We start from the raw sequence: 19,655 nt of genomic DNA on the forward strand, positions 1-19,655 counted from the left end.
ATTCCCTTCAACACAGCAAAGGTGTCAGCTACTAAAAGACTAAATAATTTTTTAATCAGTGAAAACGATGGACATTTTTCTGTATTTTCAAGCCAAACTGTTACAGCTTTTTATTTGTACAGCAAAATTAGAAGCTATTATGATGAGTGCAAAGAGATTCTGTATGGAAAAAAAAAAAAAACGCATAGATCTCAAAGCAGAGATTTTACATATCGAGAAGTCCAGATACAAAATGAAACCTTTTGATCAAAGCATAGCAGACAAGCAGGAAAAGAATCCAGACTTCCCACCTTCCAGGGCAATGTACCAAACTCCCTTTGTCAGGTACTTCTACTTTCCAGCTAGAATGAAATCAAGAACATACAAATACAAGGTGAAAAACTGTTTCAGGTAATTTTGCTTTTAGTCATTCCTGATGTTTCAGAAGTGTTTTTATCTATTGACTGCAAAGTGAGTATCTTTTAGCTGTCTAAGTACACAAAGTAACACGAATACCACTCACTATGGCATTTATTGCTAAAAATACAAGACATTGCAGTACTCACCGGCCTTTTACTATGATGTCACCACAGGATTGACAGTAGAAGATGTAATTCTTCTGGGATTCCAGACTTTCTCTCAAATTAAACACCAAATCTATACAGAGAAGAAGATACACTCAAAATTGTGTAAGATTTTCAGTCACTCGAACAGAAAAATCCTGCCACGTGTCTAAATCCAAACAAGATAAGAATCTAACAAACAAAACAAAATGCTGACCACTTTAATTTCTCTCTCTCTAGAAGCCAAATACTAAGTTTTGGGAAAAGCTTCTCATCTCCACCTTATGCCTGATGCTGCTGGGTAGGAATTTTATATGTGAATAATTATTTTCAAGGCAGAAATCTCCACAAGGGGAGTTGAAGTATTGCTATCATTACAGTGACTGTATAAATTCAAATCAAATACCACTCTGTTGTAATTATATTCCTGCTAATCAGTTCCTCTGCAATATGAGGGTATATTCCAATATGTAACACGAAATAGTTGGGAGTGAGGGAGCACTAGTTTTAAATTTTCAGGCAGGTAAAGACATCATCAGCCACTGTGGTACCAGTCAAGGGAATAGATAGTGAGCAATACCCTCTGCAGGCCAGTAAAGCACAAAACAGCCTCACAAAAGCCAGCTCAGAAAACCCTTCCAAATTGAAAAAGGAGCTATAAAAGCCTCCACAAATTATCAAATAACATTAGGTGGAAGAAAAGTAAAACTGTAAGCTTAGCTCTATTTATGTTTTGCACTACCCACTTTATCAAACTTAAGTATCAAAGTATATACTCAGCACTGGCATTGAGATTTATGCGGCAAACACAAATGAGAAATACTTTAAGAGGTTCCAGAATTTAATATTAGAAACAACTATTTAGCATACGTTGCTAAACACCAGTTTAGCATACTAATATAAAACATTAAAGGGTAACTAAGATTATGCAATATATACCATGCGGTTCATATACATGTTTTTCATTTGCACAACTTTCAAAGGTAGATGCTTAAAACTTAATCTTTGATCTTTTAAAGCAGGTTCCATTAATAAGCCACACTAAAGAATTTTTGTATAATGCAAAATGCATATGCAAAGTCCATAGAAGCAACCCCAGCATATCATAAAATCAACAAAGTACTCCAGTGCATTTCTGGTGCTGAAATCATTATTGTGTATGACATAGTTTAGCAGTCATTTCTATTTTAAAACCACAGAATGGCAATTTTATGTCATTTAATATGTTTCCCATCCCATTAAAGGAATCTAAATGTATTGCGCTTGGATGCTAGCATGAAAGCAAACACCAGCTCTATTATCATGCTTCCTATTTATGCAAATATATCCTAAACTTGAATTAACATCATGGAAATAAAGAAGGTAACTTTGCAGATGTTACCTGCAACATTAACCTCTGCAAACGGAGGCTGTGAGAACAAGCCCCAACACAAAAATCACAATCCTTTATGATTATACGGTCAGTGACAACCTTGGTGTGATTGGGTCGATGAATCATATTGCTGCATTTCCTGCTACCAAATAAAAAACTGAGTGGAATATCGTATTGAACTAAAATGGGAAAGCTCAAGGTTTGAAAAAACAAGGGCAGATCTCAAACTCCCACACAGACCTTACTCAGCAACCGTGTTTCCTTTTCATGACGCCACTTTCTGCGCTTCTGATTGTCAAAACTGACAGCTTTATTAGTTTTTTATCCATTCCTATTTAAATCAATTCGGAGCTAAAGGGATCCTTTTAGACAAAACACCACCAAATGCACAATGCAAACCAGGAACTCCTTGTTTGGTTTGTTGTTTGGGTTTTTTGTGTGTGTGCTGCAGAGCCTACACTTTAAAGTCTCTGCCTGCACGTCACTTAAATCAGTACGGTTTCAGGTAACCCAAAGCAGCAAAGGTTTAAGCACAGATGCACGCTCCTCGCTCCCGGACAGCGCCGAGCGAGCAGCGGAGCGGCCCCGCCCCAGCCTTACCGGCGCTGGGCAGCGGGCGGCGCAGCCGCAGCCGCAGGTGGAGGCCGTCGCCAGGCAAGCAGCGCAGGCCGCGGCAGGAGGACGGCGCCAGCCTGACCTCTGCCGGTAGCGCGGCCGCCTCGCAGCTCTCAGCGCTCCTTATTTCCAAACGATCCGTGCTCAGACAAACGTCCACTGGCGACCTCGGGAGATCCCTCTCGCTGGGGACGCAAAGCAACGGGTTTACCACAGGAAAAAAGGTGTCAGGGCGAGCTGCTGCTTTAGATACGCAGGCCGTGACGGGCGGGAAGGAGCCTCAGCGCTAGGGCGCCGGAGCGGAGCTGCGGCTCGTCTAACGCACTAATAGCTCTGCGGCAGATGGACACAAAGCGAGGTCGGCGTGAAGAGCCGTGGGGTGTCCCGCTCGTGGCTTCGGTGGACCGAGCCTGGCGTGGGCCTGCGGCTGTCCCGCGGCCCGAGTCGCGCCCTGGGCCCCACGCGGTAAACCAAGGTCTCCCATGGGGGTGAGCAGCAATCGAGAGAAATAAACCACCGTACTTAGGAAGCATTTATTTATGCAGTAACGCGGGCTTTTCCAAATTTCAAAAGAAAGGAAGGGCAGCGGGAAGCGCAGGTACGTATCCCGGGTTCCCGCCGCGTTCAGGGCTAAAGACCCTAAACCCCAGGCCCGCCTCCCCCCGCCAGCACTGGCCGCTCCGAGCGGCGGAGGGCAGGCAGCGCTGCCACACTACCGGATAACCAGCAAGGCGCTCTGCGTCCCCCGCCTGATCTCCAGCAGAAACCCTCCCGCCATGCCAGGGAAGAGACAGCTCCGGCCGCCCGCGCAGGAAGTGGTTGTTCTTCCGCCGGTCGGCGAAGGCAGCCTGCGGCCGCTCGCTCACCACAGCGACCCCTGTAGGTCGGCGGCCCCCGCGACGCCCCACCGCTTCCACTCGCTCTGCCGGCGGCTGTAGGGTCGGGCCTGGGTGGCCGAGGCCCTGAGTTGGAGGCCTGCACAATCTCCCCAGGGCAGCCCCGCTCCCGCACTCGGCTGGCCTCACGAGCTTTCGTATACCCAGTATGAACCTCTTGTGTGTTAACATCTTCCTGACGTCTCTGCCCTCCTGCCACACCAGCCTGTTTGGAGCCTTGGTCCACCTTATCAGGCACCTCTTCACAGGCACTGGGGGCTGCGATTTCCTCCCTGCCTGGACGACAGCTCACCTCACATTGCTCAGCTCCGTCAGACTTGGTGTCGTTTACAGATGCCTTCTCTGAAAGGGGCATGGGGGAAGACTGCACTATCTCCTAGACGTTGCCTACCAAAGGGCTACGAAATTGAGGATAATCAGTCTTCTTAATCTACGGGCTCCAAGATGCTGTTGGCCCACGTTGCTGTCATGGCCAGCCCAGAATGCTTCCCACTAAGGCTCTGGGGCATTCCTTACGGAGGGAGTTGCTTCCCAGCCTGGCACTCCTGGTCTCTACAGGTCCCCAGGGCTCAATCTTCCCAGGGGCAGCAGTGTCCCATGATAACCAGACTTCATGTCACAGAGACTTTCTTGGGTTTTATTGAAGGAATTCATCCACTTCCTTATCCTGAGCAGGTGGTCTGTGGTATGCTTCCATCAAGGTGTCACCCTCACTGGTACTCTTCTGATCCTGATGTATAAGCCCTTTCACCCAGCCCATACAAGAGCTCCAGATACTCAAGATGCTGCTTCACAGAGAAAGGAGTTTCATTGGTGCTCATGTGGATAAGCAGTTGGGGGGTAGTAGGCTGAGGAACTGGTAAGCCTCATCAGTGTTCTTGCAACACGCTGGATCTAAGCCCCCAGCAGGCAAAAATCCCACGCAGCTGGGGTCCTCCAGCCTTCACAAGCAAGAAGGCACCCACTGCTCTTATCCACTGTCTCCTGGTGGTGCTGCTCTGTGGTTCAGGCTTGGACAACTGTGGTGATTCCCCAGATAAGTCTCCCCATCATCTGTTACCAGGACATGGAGTCTGTATTACAGTTGCAGATCTGCAGGTAGAGAAGGAATTATCCTCATGTTGCTAGAAGTCACAAGCCTTCCCCATCATGGGAAATCCTTCATTTCCCTACACCCAACTACAATCTCTAGCTGTCCCTCCTCTGTGCAGTTTGGGTTCTCACTTCCACAGGGTCTCTGAGAAGAACCCTTTCATCTTCCTTGGTACTGCATGGTCTGCTGGACACCTCCTCAACTCATGACTCCTCACCACTGTATACCTCCAGTAGGCAAAAGCACCACCTCTGCAGGGTGGTTCCTGCAGTCTCAGGCCTCTTGAAGCTGCAGCAGCCTCTTACTAGGTCTGGCTGGAGTGGAGTACTCAGCACTGGTTAGGCCACACTTGAATACTGCGTCCAGTTCTGGGTCCCTCAATTCAAGAAAGATGTTGAGTTGCTCAAGCATGTCCAGAGAAGGTCAACCAAGCTGGGGAGGGGTCTGGAGCACAGCCCTGTGAGGAGAGGCTGAGGGAGCTGGGGGTGTTTAGCCTGGAGAAGAGGAGGCTCAGGGGAGACCTCATTGCTCTCTACAACTACCTGAAGGGTGGTTGAGGCCAGGTGGGGATTGGTCTCTTCTCCCAGGCAACCAGCAGCAGAACAAGAGGACACAGTCTCAAGCTGTGCAGGGGGAAGTGGAGGCTTGATCTTAGAAAGAAGTTCTTCCCAGAAAGAGAGATTGGCCATTGGAATGGGCTGCCCAGGGAGGTGGTGGAGTCGACATCCATGGAGGTGTTTAAGACTGGATGAGGCACTTAGTGCCATGGTCTGGTTGATTAGTTAGGGTTGGCTAATCAGGTGGACTTGATGATCTTGGAGGCTGATTCTGTGATTCTGTGAGTTTCGTCACAACAGCCTCTATGTTGCTGTGCTTAGGATTTGTGACCAGTGTTGATAACACACTAATGTTTTGCCTGTTGCTGAACACTGTTTGCACACTGTCAAGGCCTTCTCAGTGTCTCATTCTGCTCTGCACAGCAAGTGGGATGGAGGTAGGGAAGAAGCTGGTGTGGGGGAGAGGCAGGACAGCTGACTTGAATTGACCAGAGAGAGATTCCACAGCACATAATGTCAAGCTCAGCAATAAAACCTGGGGGTGTACTCTTTCTAAAGTAGCTGCTGCTTAGAGACTGGCTGGACATCAGTGCATGTCTGCCTGTGGGAGATGGTGAGTGACTGTATGGGGGTTTTTTCCCCCTCTTCACTTACTAATATATCATTGATGGACAACTTTTTTTGCTTTTCTCTTCTTGTTCTCCTGCAGAGGAGTGAGCTAGCAGCTGGCTGGGGTCAACCCACCCTGTCTGCAAAGCATGGAACCCACTGACCCAGGGAAAGGCTTCCCAGTCAATGCCCAGAAACTGTGTCCTAGGCCATGTCACTGCACCACCACCCTGCCTTATGAACAATTCCCTCTCCACCCTTCCTTGCAACATTACAAGACTGCCCCAATTCCTTGCAATCCACATTTACCCAGCTCTTGAATGCTGTCACATTGCAGTCTGACCAAACAGACCCTTAGCACAGACATCTGCTCTCCTGTGGTGAGGCTTCCTACTGCCTCTCACAAGGTCTTCTATCAAGAGACACCCCTCTTTGATTGTCCCTTAACTCATGAGCATTGTCACCAGTGCACACTTCATCCAACATGCCACCCTCCAGTATGTAAGAGGCTGTGGATGGTCTGTAGTTGAGAACACCAGGGAAAGAAAAAAAAAAAAAAAAACACTTTCTATGAATGTCACACCACCTTCTGCAACTGCAGAGTCATTTGAAAACACAATCTGCAAAGTTTTAAACAAAAAGGCAGATTTGCACTTGTTAATTTTACAGCTATTTACTACCTAAGACATCATTATTTTGAAGTATTTTTTGGCCTTGGACTTGGCAAAACCAAGTGGATGTCTTAGGAAAGTCTCAGAGAAGTAGATAAAGTAAGATTTGATTCTGTGGGGAAAAAATATGATAGATAATAGTGAGCTAAATTGGTTCAACCAAGAATTTTTTTTTTTACAAAGCTATACTCTCTTTCAAGGCTATACTCTCTACATGTCATTCTGAGGGTGGTGTTTGGGGATTTTGTTGTTGTTTGTTTATTAAGGAAGAAAAATATTTAGTCCACACAGTGGCTTTTATTTCCTATTACTTCACAAACCACAGAATCACAGAACATTAAGGGTTGGAAGGGACCTTGCAACATCATCTCGTCCAACCCCCGATGTGCATATTGCAGGTTAAATTGTTCTGAGCAAGCAGGTTGTAAGTCAAACACAAAATCCACGTAATTATAGGAAAATTGACTCCTACTATTAGTAAAATGGCCTTGAGCCCTGACTTTACAAAGGCTACACACAGCTACAAAGTTATGAATAATCTTAGGTATTTGCAGGGTGTGAGCTTCATTTATTCATAATTGTCTATTATAGGTTTCTCAGCATTTCTGCAGTGAAATAATTATACAGGAATGAAGGTAAATGTCCTACAGAGCAACTGCACATGGCGTCAGCCATGCATCTAGGTCACTATTTTGACTCCAATGTTCAGTAAAAGACGACACTATTTAGGTAAAACTCCTCTGTGTTGTCACTTCCTGGTACCTCCTCTGTGTTTCTCATTTTATAGGGATGCTGGAGGGTACATCCCTGCCTATTTCCTTTAGTGTCCACTTACGTGTTTGTCATCAATATGAATAATGCCTCCTTGAACCTATGGACAGCATCCAAGTCCCCCACCTCGGATGGCAACACGTTCTAGAAGTTCACAAACTGCTTTGCAGAAAAGCCATTTTCTTTACACATCTCAAAAATGATCTTCCACTGTTTCCATGAGATGCTGCCTCATTCTCATACTCAGAACTACGTGGTTAACAACTTTATATCTTTCAAGATATAAAATCTTGATCAGTCCTCTCCCCTGCCTTCTTTCTCCATACCCAACAGTCCCAGCTGTTACTGCTCTTGCTGTAAGGCAACAGCACCATCCCTCCTCTGTGCCTTCCATAACTCCACAACATCCTTCTTGAGCCATGAAGAATTGATGCAGTCATCAATCCAAGGCTGCACCAGCATTTTATACAGCAGCCAAACCTCTTACTATGTTCCCAATATCCTTCCTGATAACATACTATGTTTTGTGTAGGTTTTGGTGGTGATAGTGGTGGTTTTGGTTGTTTTGTTGTGGTTTTTTTTTTCTTTTATTTATTTTTTGATCGCCAGTGCACATAAAGTTGATGAGACAATTTCAGAGAACTGTTTGTAACTGCCACTGCTAAATTCAGCAGAAGGGAAGCTTAGGAATCTGCATTACAGCGCAGGATCATGTGAAGGCACCTAGTTGGTATTGAAAGGACCATCACCTCTGTGAAGATCATCACTTTTAAATAACTCCAAAAGCACAACAGACCCCAGTTAAGAATCTCAAATGCATTTGTAAGTACCTTCAATGAAAAATAAATGTAAAGCCAACATTTTAATTGGAAACACATGACCTGTAGTTATACTCAATGCCTCAGAAAGTCAGTGGGCATTGTCTGCTTTCCAAAAAGTAATTGTTTCTCATCTATTGAATCCTGGAATAGTTTAATGAGAAAAGGAATCACATTTTCTCTTATTATGCCAAGTCTGAAGAGTAAAATTAAACTTCATGAAGTGTTGGCTGATAATGTAAGTCACCGAGTAAAAGATTTACAAATGTTATGAGATTTTTCCCCTAGCAATATTTCAGAAATATTTACTTGTCTTCAGACAAAGTCTCAAAGATTTATTACACAAGCTGAATACACTTCTTTTTTTTTCCTTTCCCCAGTGAAGTAATTTATAACCATAATAACTGTTTGCTATTACGAAGCCTACTTTAATTTGAAAACCCTAATGATGACTGAAACTAAGAGATTGCAGTCTAAGCATTGTGCCCTTTTTACTGTGGAACTGGTCACTTGAAAATCATCATGTAATAAAAACTCCCTTCCACTATCTTCCATGTGGGCACCCCACACACCTTGACGTGCAATAACGACTCAAGCATACTAGCAGCAACAATTTTTTTAACATTCAAAATAGAGCTACTACTGATACAATCAATTATTTTCTGAAGTACCACTTGCCTTCCGTTTTTACCTACACTATATATGGTGAACTATGTAAAGATTAGACAAAATACATATACAAACTCCTTATGCTTGTTTCCATCAGTGCACATGCGCCCACTTCCACGTTTTCCCCATATGCAGCACGACGACGCCAACCATCGACGAGGCACAAGCAGCTGCTTCCTCACAGAATCCCACAGCCCACACCTGGAGCCACCTCCTCCTTCGCACGACGCCCCGTAAGCACCTGCATAGCCTGCTCCCGCACCAGCACAGGTGCGCACACAACCACAGCGTTGCGCACCCCAGCTGCCCACGGGCAGACTCCCCGCACCTGACCCGCCGGTTCCCGCCGTCGCCGCGACAAGAAGGGAAGCCTTTGGGGCGCGCCGCCCACTCACGCGCGCCGCCCGCCACCGGCGCCTGCCGCCCGCTCTCCCGCCCGCGCATCACACGCGCGGCTGGCGCGCGCCTTTCCAGCCGCGGCCCGGCAGGGGGAGCGGTGCGGTGCGGTGAGGTGAGCGGTGCCGCGGTGCATGCCGGGAGCTGTCAGGGCGGCGCGGGGCTGCTGGCGGTGGTCGGGCTCTTCCGGCTTGGGTCGCTCAGGTAACGCAGCTCCCCGCGGCGTCCCCTCCTCTACCTTCTCCTCCTCCTCTTCCCCTTCTTCCCGGCGCGGGTAAGCTGTGGGGACCGGCGGCGACTGTTCCCTTCCTGCCTCCTGTCGCCGCGCCTGTGTTGGGGAGGGCGCCGCAGCCGAGTGGGGTCCGCCTCTGGAGCATAGCCGGCCCTCTCCTCTTCGCTCCCGGGCCGGGCTGCGGGCACCGTTGGAGAGGACAAGAGCCGAGCCAGGCCCGATCTGGCCTGGGCGCGGAGGGCAGGTGCCAAGGAGCCTGTTAATTGCTCTGCATCAGTTAACCTGTGGCACCTGACTCGCCCGACTGCCGCCCCGTGGTCCGCTCTCCGCCGCTGTCTCCCGTAGCGCAAAGCGGGCCCGGTTGGTTTGGGGGCTGCAGAGGCTCTCCTCCCGCTCCCCACTCCAGTACCTGCCGCGGGCGCTGCTGGCGGGGCCTGGTTTCACCCTTCGTGGAGGAGCTTCTGCAGGGGATCTCTTCCCGTCTGGGAAAAAGCTCGGTCTTGAGCTGACAGAACCGTCCCGCTTTGACCTTGAGCGTTCAAGGGCTGTGGGCCTCTTTTGGGTCAGATTCCTGGATACCTTACTCGTCTGCTTCAGGCGTTGTATGTTATGTTTGAAAGGATACATGTAGCATATGGCTGTCTGTAGTTCATTTCGTACAGGGTTAAATTCCATCTGTTGATGCAAGGATGCCCTCAAATCTCATGATCCCCACTTGAAAAGCAAAAAATAAGTGGCAGCTTCTGTTAAATGTTTTTTTTTTTTAGAAATAACATTTTACATACCTGCAACAATAACCAGAAAAGGATAAACAATTTATCTTTTTTAAGTATCCTGAAATATGCTGGATATGAAGTGCAGGTTTTGATGAGCTTATTCTGGGTGACTCAACCCCTGTATTTTTGTTGCTGATTAGCAAGAACCCTTGCACTGCTGGTTCTGCTTTCTATATGGAGTAATATTGAATGTGTGATGGTTCTCAGGTTGTCTGCATAATGTGGTACCTGAACTCTAGTTATAGGATTGTGAAGTGGTAGGAAAACTCTATCTAAATAGTAACAGGCTAGATACTTGCAGGAAATAAGGTTGAAGATCATAATCTTTCATTTTGTTGCCAGGCCTTGGTCTGCGTTGAATGCTTGCACTGGCCTGGCTGTCAGATTTGCTTAATTTTTTTTTTTTTTTGTTGTTTGAAATATTGGTAACTTTTCAAAACCAGGCTGAATTACAGTAGACGTTTTGCAAGTCAAATAATAGTATGATGTCTAAATGTTGTGATTACCAGAAATGTACAGTCCATTTCAATATAATGTGGATGAATGTCATGTAAAGGAATGTCAGTTGGGAAACAAACTGAATGTCAACAGTGTAGTTCCTGGTTTTGTTTTAATTGAAATGAGAATAGGCACTTTTGGAAATGAAGCAGCCTGTAAATGCAAAACGGGGAAGGAAAGACTACACTTCTGACTTACTGAATGTCTTGCTTTCCCAGCTTATTAGTAACACCTGTGGCAGTAGATGTTTAAACAGTATCTTCTGAAAACAAGTTATCCTATGTATTCCATTATTGAGGTGATTGTGCATTCAAGTGGATGGTTATGTCCATTCTGGTGAGCCCCTACCTTGAGTAGGGTCCAGTTCTGGACCCCTATTACAGCAAAGATACAGACCTGCTGGAACCTGTCTAGAGAAAGGGCCATGAGGATGATCAGAGGGCCAGAGCAACTCTCCTATGAGGACAGACTGAGAGTTCTTCAGTCTGGAGAAGAGAAGGCTCCGAGGACACCTTCTTGTGGCCTTCTAGAATCTTAAGAGGGCCTACCAGAAAGCTGGGGAGGGACTTAGGATGTCAGGGAGTGATAGGACTAGGGGGAATGGAGCAAAACTAGAAGTGCATAGATTCACATTGTATGTTAGGAAGAAGTTCTCCCCCGTGAGGGTGGTCAGACACTGGAACAGGTTGCCCAGGGAGGTGGTCGAAACCCCATCCCTGGAGGTTTTGAAGGCCAGGCTGGATGTGGCTCTGAGCAAGCTGATGTAGTGTGAGGTGTCCCTGCCCTTGGCAGGGGGATTGGAACTGGATGATCCTTGAGGTCCCTTCCAACCCTAACAATTCTGTGGTAGGCCATGTTTATACTGGTAGTGCTTTACTTGTGTAAAAATATTGGCACACTGCACTAGTCACTGAGATACTCATGGCATACAGAGCAAGACACATAGTTTGAGTTTGAGTAAGGGGAGGGCACTTCCACCAGGTAATTACTGGCTTATCTGTCTTGACCACAGCTACTGCTGTCCACCTTTAGTATCTTCTGACTTAGGTGAAAATGGCTGCTTGGTCTAAGCTGGCTGACTGAAAATGCTTAGTTAATATTGTACTTTTTTTCCTTTTTTTACTTTGGCAGAGCTATGTTATATTGAATATGCAGTTTGTAGAAGACAATCAAGAAATATGAAGTATCTTCTAAAAAATCTGCTCTGAAAATTGTTGAGAAAAATGGGAGATAGAAAAGAGACTAAACTAAATGATACCTGCCAAAGCATGAAATGGAAAAATGGAAGTAATGTATTTGTATGCATGTAAATTGTCTTTCAGATTAATAGTAATGTTGTGCTGACTTGTAGCTGAAAAGAAGTTGGATGATAAATAGAAACAGTAAGAGCTAGTGTTTCCCTCTGAGAGTCTGGAGAGAAGAAACACTGCAGGATCAACCATTTTCCCCAATAATTGGAACAAGAAGAAAGTACCAAAGAGACTCAGTACATGATTTCATTTGCCAACACATCCCTATTTTTATCATAGAATCATAGAATGCATCCAGTTCAAAGGGACCCTTGAAGGTCGTCTTGTCCAGCCCCTCTGCAGTGAGCAGGGACATCTCCAATTAGATCAGGAACTTGTACTTCAGCATAAGCATAAAAAATTATATAAAACCAAGGAATGAAGCTTTGCCTATGTTTTCTGCTGTCAATTGCAAAAATCAAAGGAAATTTAACCTTACAGCTCTAAGTCTTTTCTTGTTTACTTCTGAAAATGAGAAAGAGCAAGTTTCAGTCCAGCCACCATTTTCAGAACAGCCAAAAAAGGATTCTGCTTTACAAATTCCTTTGAAATCCATCTGCAGAATATGTAAAATCAGATAAATTGTAAAATAACCACAAACTACGTCTAAGTATGCCATATGACACTATTTCAGAATCTAAGTCAGAACAAAAAGTGAGAGAAATGAACTGAAACTTGAATGAATACAGTAATATCTTAGGGCCTCAAGGTATAATAAAAAAAAGAAGTTGAACAAAATCTTTCCCAGATGTGTTGTATTAAAAGGCTGCCTGAGTAAGGCAGTGATAAAGAGATGAGAACTTCTGATATGTTTTTGTGGAAAGAAATATAAGGGTTGTTTGGGGACAATGTTAAACTTGCCTGAAGCTACATATTATAAGAAGGATGGGTATGGATGAAAAAAATGTTCACCTAAATCTTCAATTTTACTTATTGTGAACAAAGAATAAACAAACTGTCAAACCACTTTTTTGTTTGTTTGTTTGCTTGTTTGTTTGGTTATTTTTCTTGGCCTTTTTTTTTTTAAGTTGATAGATTTTGTGTTAAGCTGTGCATGGAATATTTAAAGAAATGTCACAATGTGAAGGCCCACCATTGCCCTGGAAGCAGGGTTTCTCTCAGCAGAGGAAAGTCCTGCAAGCATCATGCAAGAGCAGGAGACTCTTGTCAGGCCTTTGTCAGCTCTTTTTTGCTGAACTGAAAAGTATCAGGAAGTTGGCAAACTCTGCTTTAAAACAAAGTGTAGCACAAATCTGTGTTTAAACTGTGGTCATGCTGGTTTGAGTTGTTTTTCATTTTTACATTTGCTGTTACTTTTTTTGTTATTATTTGCTTATTTATTTATTTTAACTGTATTTTTACTTTCTTTACTTTGAGGGTGACAAAGCACTGGAACAGGCTGCTCAGTGAGGTTGTGGAGTCTCCTCTGAGAACTGAACATGTTCTTGTGCAACCTGCTTTAGCAGAGTGGGTGGATTAGATGATTCCTAGAAGGCCCCTTCCAAACCTTCACCGTTCTGTGGTTCTGTATTACTATATTAACTGGATTTACTGAGGCTGTTTAGTCTGGAAGAGAGAATACTGAGAGGGATCTCTTATTAATATTTATAAATACATGAAGGGTGGATGTCAATAGGAAGGTACTAGTCTCTTTTCAGTGGTGTCCTGTGATAGTACAAGGGATACAAAATAGAACACAGGAAGTTTCATTCAACATGAGTAAAACTTCTTTACTGTGAGGGTGATGGAGCATGGGAACAGGCTGCCCAGAGAGATTGTGGAGTCTCCTTCTCTGGAGACCTTCATGAACCACCTGGATGTGTTTCTGTGTGACCTGCCCTAAGTGATCCTGCTTTGCAGGGGAGTTGGACTTGATCTCTGGAGGTCCCTTACAACCATTCTATGGTTCTGCTAGATGACTGAGAGTAAAATATGAGCAAGAAAGTGCTTGGAAAAGATTGGAAGAGGAGAGCTAGCAGGTTTAAAAGGAATTCTTCTCAGAGAGGATGTAGTGATCGTTTGAAAGCATGCGGCTGAAACACAGTAGTGAAAATAAATTGCAATTTATTTTAGCAAGCTTCCCTTATTATTGTTCTCAGACACTTAAAGTAACTATTGAAACTGTGTATTTACTTATCAGTCATTGGCAGTAGCCCTAAAGCCTGGTTGGTATGTCAGCTGGGTGGTTCCACTGTAGGACTGGAAAAGCACAAAGCTCACAGTGCAGCCTCAGGAAGGTGCAGTTGTGCTCATACCAGAACATGCTGTTTTCTCTTTGTTAATTTTTCCAACCCATCAAACTTCTGTAGTTACCATGGATGTAGCTTTGTCAGATAAATAACTTCCATATTCTGTTCAGAAGAATCCAAATTGCTTTATTTCTACTATGCAGTCTCAGGATCTTTTTGTGAAGGTAGGGAAACTGCTAACCAGTATTGCAGGTTTGATTGTGGATGGTTCTAAAAGGCCCCATCAACCCAGGGTTCAAGCCCACCTTTTTCAGCATGGCAACAGTTTGTTTTGGTCCAGGGAACAGTAGGTGATACACTAAATAGGATGTTATGCTTGGTTTCTGACTAAGTTTGTTTTTCCGTTTGACTTGGCATTGTCAAAGTGACTGGTTGGCTCCAGGAGGTTACATTCCATATATTAAAAAATAATAATCTTAAATGTAAGATGCTACATTTGGGGTTGTTGAGATCTCAGCCTGGAGCCTGACATGAAGATAATATTTAAAAAAAAATATTTTATCAGAATTGTTTACTGGCAGAGGCATTGATGCTGTAATTTAAAGTGAGTATAAACATGGTGACTTTGTGAGCTGAGCTGAAATGCAGCTTAAGGAGGAAACTCTCGGGAAACATGGCAAAAGAATGCAGGTTGAATTCTAGGTGTGGTTTTTGTTTGTTTTTCTTTCCTTCTAATGCATAATTGAATAAGGGAAATAGCGAGCAGGTTCTAGACCTAGATTGACATATTGGTTGTTCAAATACAGTAATCAACAAAGGGAAAAAGAGAACAAGAAAAATAGTTGTCAATTAGCATTGAAGGAAAGCCATAAATTCAAGGAAGCATTTCCTCATTTTTCTCTGTGTTGTGTTATTCTGACTTAAATTGCCATCTGTTTTTAAATAAGACATGTTAGATATTTTACATAATTTAAAATAGGAAACATGGATATCTGGAGTTTTGTTGATTTTCAGACACAAAATGCATGCTGATTAAATTATATTGTAGGAGATGGATAACTCAAGAGTTATTTATTGCCAGAAAGGAGAAAAAAGGGAAAATAGTATTTTAGGAAGAGGAAAATATTTTAAGTTAATGATTGACCTGAGTTATAACAATGAAGATGAAAATGATCATCTTTCATTTATTGAGAACTTCAGATCTGTGAAACCTGAATGTTTGATTTGATATCAAGAAAATAAGATATTTTCAAAGCAGAAGCTTTAGTGTAAGATTCCAGCATTTGTATAGCACAAGAGGACCTAACTCTAGAAATTTTGTTATACTGAGTATCACGTTGTCATTTGAGCATCTGTTGTATGCCACTACAATGCTTACATTCACTGATACGTATTTAGTGTTTGCTTTATTCAGATTTTTAAAATTAACTGTTAGCTGCAATTAAATATTTGGCATTGAGTCAAATATTATTTTAACAGAGGAAACCTTTTATTTATTTGTTACAACAGTGCTTGGAGCTCCCTATAGTGATCAGGGCTGCATTTTTCCTCATACTTTGCCACAAACAGTAAGTCCTGAGTAGTTTGCAGGCACAGTGTGCAAGGGCTGGAAGAAAATGAAATTGGTAGTGTTCTTTTGGTGGGCCTGGAATCAAAATCAAATTCCAGTCAAGTATATCAAACTCTTCTGTAGTCCATGTATTATATATTGAAAAGCTGTAATAAGAAGTGACTTGGAGAAATAAAATGTTAACCTAAACTCTTCTTAAGAGGCAATCAAAAGAGATCTGTATTTACCAATAAAAGTGAGAAATCTTTGGTCACTTTTCTTTTACCTTCTGATAAACAGACATAGATTTGATACTTTTTTTACTTCTGAAGAGTTATGCTGTAAAGCAAACACATTCACTTGGAGTTTGTTCATAATTATAAATTTGTTTTCTTAAACAGTGAATGGAGAAGTTAATTACTGAGAAGGCTTGTTGCTAGTTCCTTATGAATTCTTAAGCTTCTTATTTGTTCCTCTTTGTGACCTAATGTCTGGTGTAAGTCAGACTTTGAAATACCATAGAACAACCATTACAGGAGAACTTTTTATATATCTTCTGTACTTCCATCAGACTATGCCCAGTGGTAGACTTAGAATTGTATTCCAGTTGTCTTTCTTCTGCAACTTCCTGTCTATGCAACATAAGAAGTGTACTTGGTTTCTTTTTGCTGACATTTGTGTGTGTATAATAATAAGCATAATAAATAATAAACATGTTTTGTAGATTCTAAATCCAAGAGGGAGAACATCCAGTTAGGTACCTAATCTAACCTCTGTAGCCATAGATACTCTCTCAATTGAGTCTTGTTTGAATGATAATCACATTTTGTTGATTTAGAAGTTGCCAGTATGGGTAATGTACAGGTTGTTATGCTGATTCATTTTCATTTTCTCATGGACAAGAATTTGAACATTTAAAGCAGTGCATTTTTGTTTTTTTGCTGTAGAAAACTGTAATAAGCTGTTTCCACTTGTGAATTTTGACTGAGTAGAAAAGTGTACTAAAGCTATTATTTGCAATAGTAAATCTTATTAAGTGCTGTATGCTGTTGCAGGATATTAATCAGATCATGGCTAATTATAGCTAATTATACAGTCTGGTCCAGGGGTTTTTTGTTGTTTCTTTGGGTAATAAGGAGTTGGGGTTTTTTTCATCTTTCATCACTGTGCTAAATAGCAATTATTCAAAATAACAACCTCAAATAAATCCTTTCATCAGAAGACATTAGAGATGCCTCTTTGTAAATTCTGGACTAAGAGGATTGTAGAAAGTCAATTTTGGAATAATTAGCTGTAATTGCAAAGTCTCTATCTTTGGTGATAGAAAAATCTATGTATTTCCAACATTTTATTTTTATCTTAGGAGACTAGCCTGGAATTTTCAGTATTTATTTTCCTATTCATGCTTTTAAATGCTTCTGAGAGAAAGCAAAACATAATAAATTACCAAATGACAAGGCTTCTGTTTTTCATATATTCAAATCTGTGTTTGTATTAAGGCTGTTTAAATAAAAATGTGTTTCTGCAGTTACCAGCTTGGTATGTGGGTACTGCATGGATCTTAAAAACCAGTAGCTCAATACCATGAAATATGATTTTTTTTTTTCTTTTTCTCATCTGCTTTTTAATTATCTCTTAGTTCTGTTACTGTACATCCCATAGCCATGCTTGAAACTGCAAACAATTTTAGAGAAGCCTTTAACTCTTTCAATGGTGAAACTCTGGGGAATCCAAAGAGATTACAGGTTCTTAGAATATGCGGGACAAATCTTGAGATTTGTTGAAGTGAGATGAATGTATGCAAATTTGTGATCCATTGCAAATCAGCCCCGTGACCTACACCAGAAAGCAAACATTTCATTATTGCTGTTTGGTGTGAAGCAGACAATTAAAGTAATTCTGTGAGGCTTTAAAAGTCTAAGAATGGAACAGTAGCAAATCAAACCTGCCGATGAGCTTTGGAATACAACAGATACTGGAGAGCTTATGAGTCCTTGGGAAGTCTTATAACCTTGGATTAAATTGAGACAGGATGTAGACGAAAGCAGCTTTTATTGAATGTATCACAGTACATTAGAGGTTGGAAGGGACTTCCAGAGATCATTGAGTCCAACCCCCATGCCAAAGCAGCATCACTTAGCTTAGTCCCCACAAGAATGCATCCAGGTGGGTTTTGAAAGTCTCCAGAGAAGGAGACTCCACAACCCCCCTGGGCAGCCTGTTCCAGTGCTCTGTCACCCTCACTGGAAAGAAGTTTCTCCTCATGTTGAGCTGAAATCTTCTATGCACAAATTTGAACCTGTTGTTCCTTGTCTTATTGTGCACCACCCAAAAGAGCCTGGACCCTTCCACTTGACACCCACAACCTCATTTATACACATTGATGAGATCCCCTCTCAGTCTTCTCTTCTCAAGACTAATTAGCCCCAGGGCTCTCAGTCTCCCTTCATAAGGGAAATGCTCAAGTTGCCTAAACATTCTCATGGCTCTCTGTTGGATTCTCTCCAGCAGTTCTCTGTCTCTCTTGAACTAGGGAGCCCAAAACTGGACCCCGTATTTGAGGTCTACTCTCAGCAGAGCAGAGAGGTAGAAGAACTTCCCTGGCCCTGCTGGATGCATTTTTTTTGATGCACCCCAGGATCCCATTGGCTCTCTTATGTGTTGATGAAGCTGATGAAGCTGTTGTTTTTTTCAACCAAGTATCTGTAGCTTCAGTGGAAACTGTTTAGAGTTTTAAACAGGTTAGTTGTGTTAAGGTGAGACAGAAGGTTGTTAGGCACATGAGTTGAGAAGGATGAGCACTTGCTATGGAAAGCACAGCCGTAGAAGTATCATTATAACACACTCAGAGGGAAATCAATACCACCTCACTGGTAAAACGATTTGTGAGCTACTCTATGAACACACTATGCACAACACCCAGAAAAAACAATCTACAGCCCCAGATAATTGCTTTCACTGCCAAAATCATATTTGAAGACTCTGCAGGCATTCAGGTACATCCAGAATTGTGCAGTGTCATAGACTCATAGAATTGTTAGGGTTGAAAGGGACCTCAAGGATCATCCTAGTTCCAACCCCCTTGCCATGGGCAGGAACACCTCACACTAGACCAGGTTGCTCAGAACCACATCCAGCCTGGCCTTAAAAACCTCTAGGGATGAGTCTTCTACCACCTCCCTGGGCAACCTCTTCCAGTGTCTCACCACCCTCATGGGGAAGAACTTCCTAACATTCAATCTGAATCTACCTATTTATAGTTTTGCTCAATTCCCCTGAGTCCTATCACTACCTGACACCCTAAAAAGTCCCTCAACAGCTTTCTTGTAGGCCTCCTTCAGATCAGGCCACAATAAGGTCTCCTTGGAGCCTTCTCTTTTCCAAACTGAACAGTCCCAACTCTCTCAGTCTGTCCTCATAGGAGAGGAGCTCCAGCCCTCTGGTGATCCTTATGTGTCTGGTTTTTAATCCCCATGAGAAGGTGAAGTGGAAAGTGCTGAGCGTCAAGACCTACATCTGCAATTACTTATCATTTAAATATGGCTTTATGAAATAGTTTGAAAACGTTTAACATCTCTTAAGTAGTTTCTTCCTCATTGTCTTCTGCTCAAACACCTCCTGTTTGCGTTTTGTAATCTCTTAAAAAGAGGTGTGGTCAGTGATTACCTGTGTCTAAACTCATGAGAGCAGCTGAACTTCAAAATCTGAGAGGCTTGTCTCGTTTCATTATGTATGCCAAAAGGGGAAAAAAACCCACAAAAGCAATGGATGGTACTCTTCAACGTTTTCTTTAAAAAAGATAAAGAATGAAAGAACATTCCAAGGAATGTTTGCCCTCATGCTAAATGGTGATTGTGGAATGACATGATAACTTGTTTACCCTTTGGGCTGTTTGACGGTGTGGCAGAAACTAATATTTTTCAATGTTTTTTGCTCTCTCGAATTTGATTATCTCATTTTTCAAAGTAGTAAACCATAAAACAACGGAAGTGTGATACTGATAAAGACAGAGACATTTCTAAGCTTTAACATTTCACTGTATTGAAATATCAGTGCTGTGAAATTAAATGTGGTTAAATCTGCAATTTTATTACAGATTAAAAGAATGGGAAA

General features: G+C 42.9%; 1 protein-coding gene across 1 annotated transcript in view; it reads right to left on the reverse strand.

Annotated features, from left to right (window-relative positions):
• The window catches only part of UBE3D (ubiquitin protein ligase E3D), a 60,965-nt gene extending 57,658 nt beyond the window's left edge, over window positions 1-3,307 (reverse strand). The window contains exons 1-3 of the mRNA XM_054393193.1: window positions 3,243-3,307; window positions 2,515-2,714; window positions 546-636 (exon numbers count right to left, since the gene is read on the reverse strand). Of these exons, the coding sequence (XP_054249168.1) occupies window positions 546-636; window positions 2,515-2,714; window positions 3,243-3,307 (356 nt within the window). The remainder of the gene's footprint in view (window positions 1-545; window positions 637-2,514; window positions 2,715-3,242) is intronic.
• Between the last annotated feature and the right edge of the window lie 16,348 nt (window positions 3,308-19,655).

Source organism: Indicator indicator, chromosome 2, assembly GCF_027791375.1.
Source record: "Indicator indicator isolate 239-I01 chromosome 2, UM_Iind_1.1, whole genome shotgun sequence".
Classification (NCBI taxonomy): Eukaryota; Metazoa; Chordata; class Aves; order Piciformes; family Indicatoridae; genus Indicator; species Indicator indicator.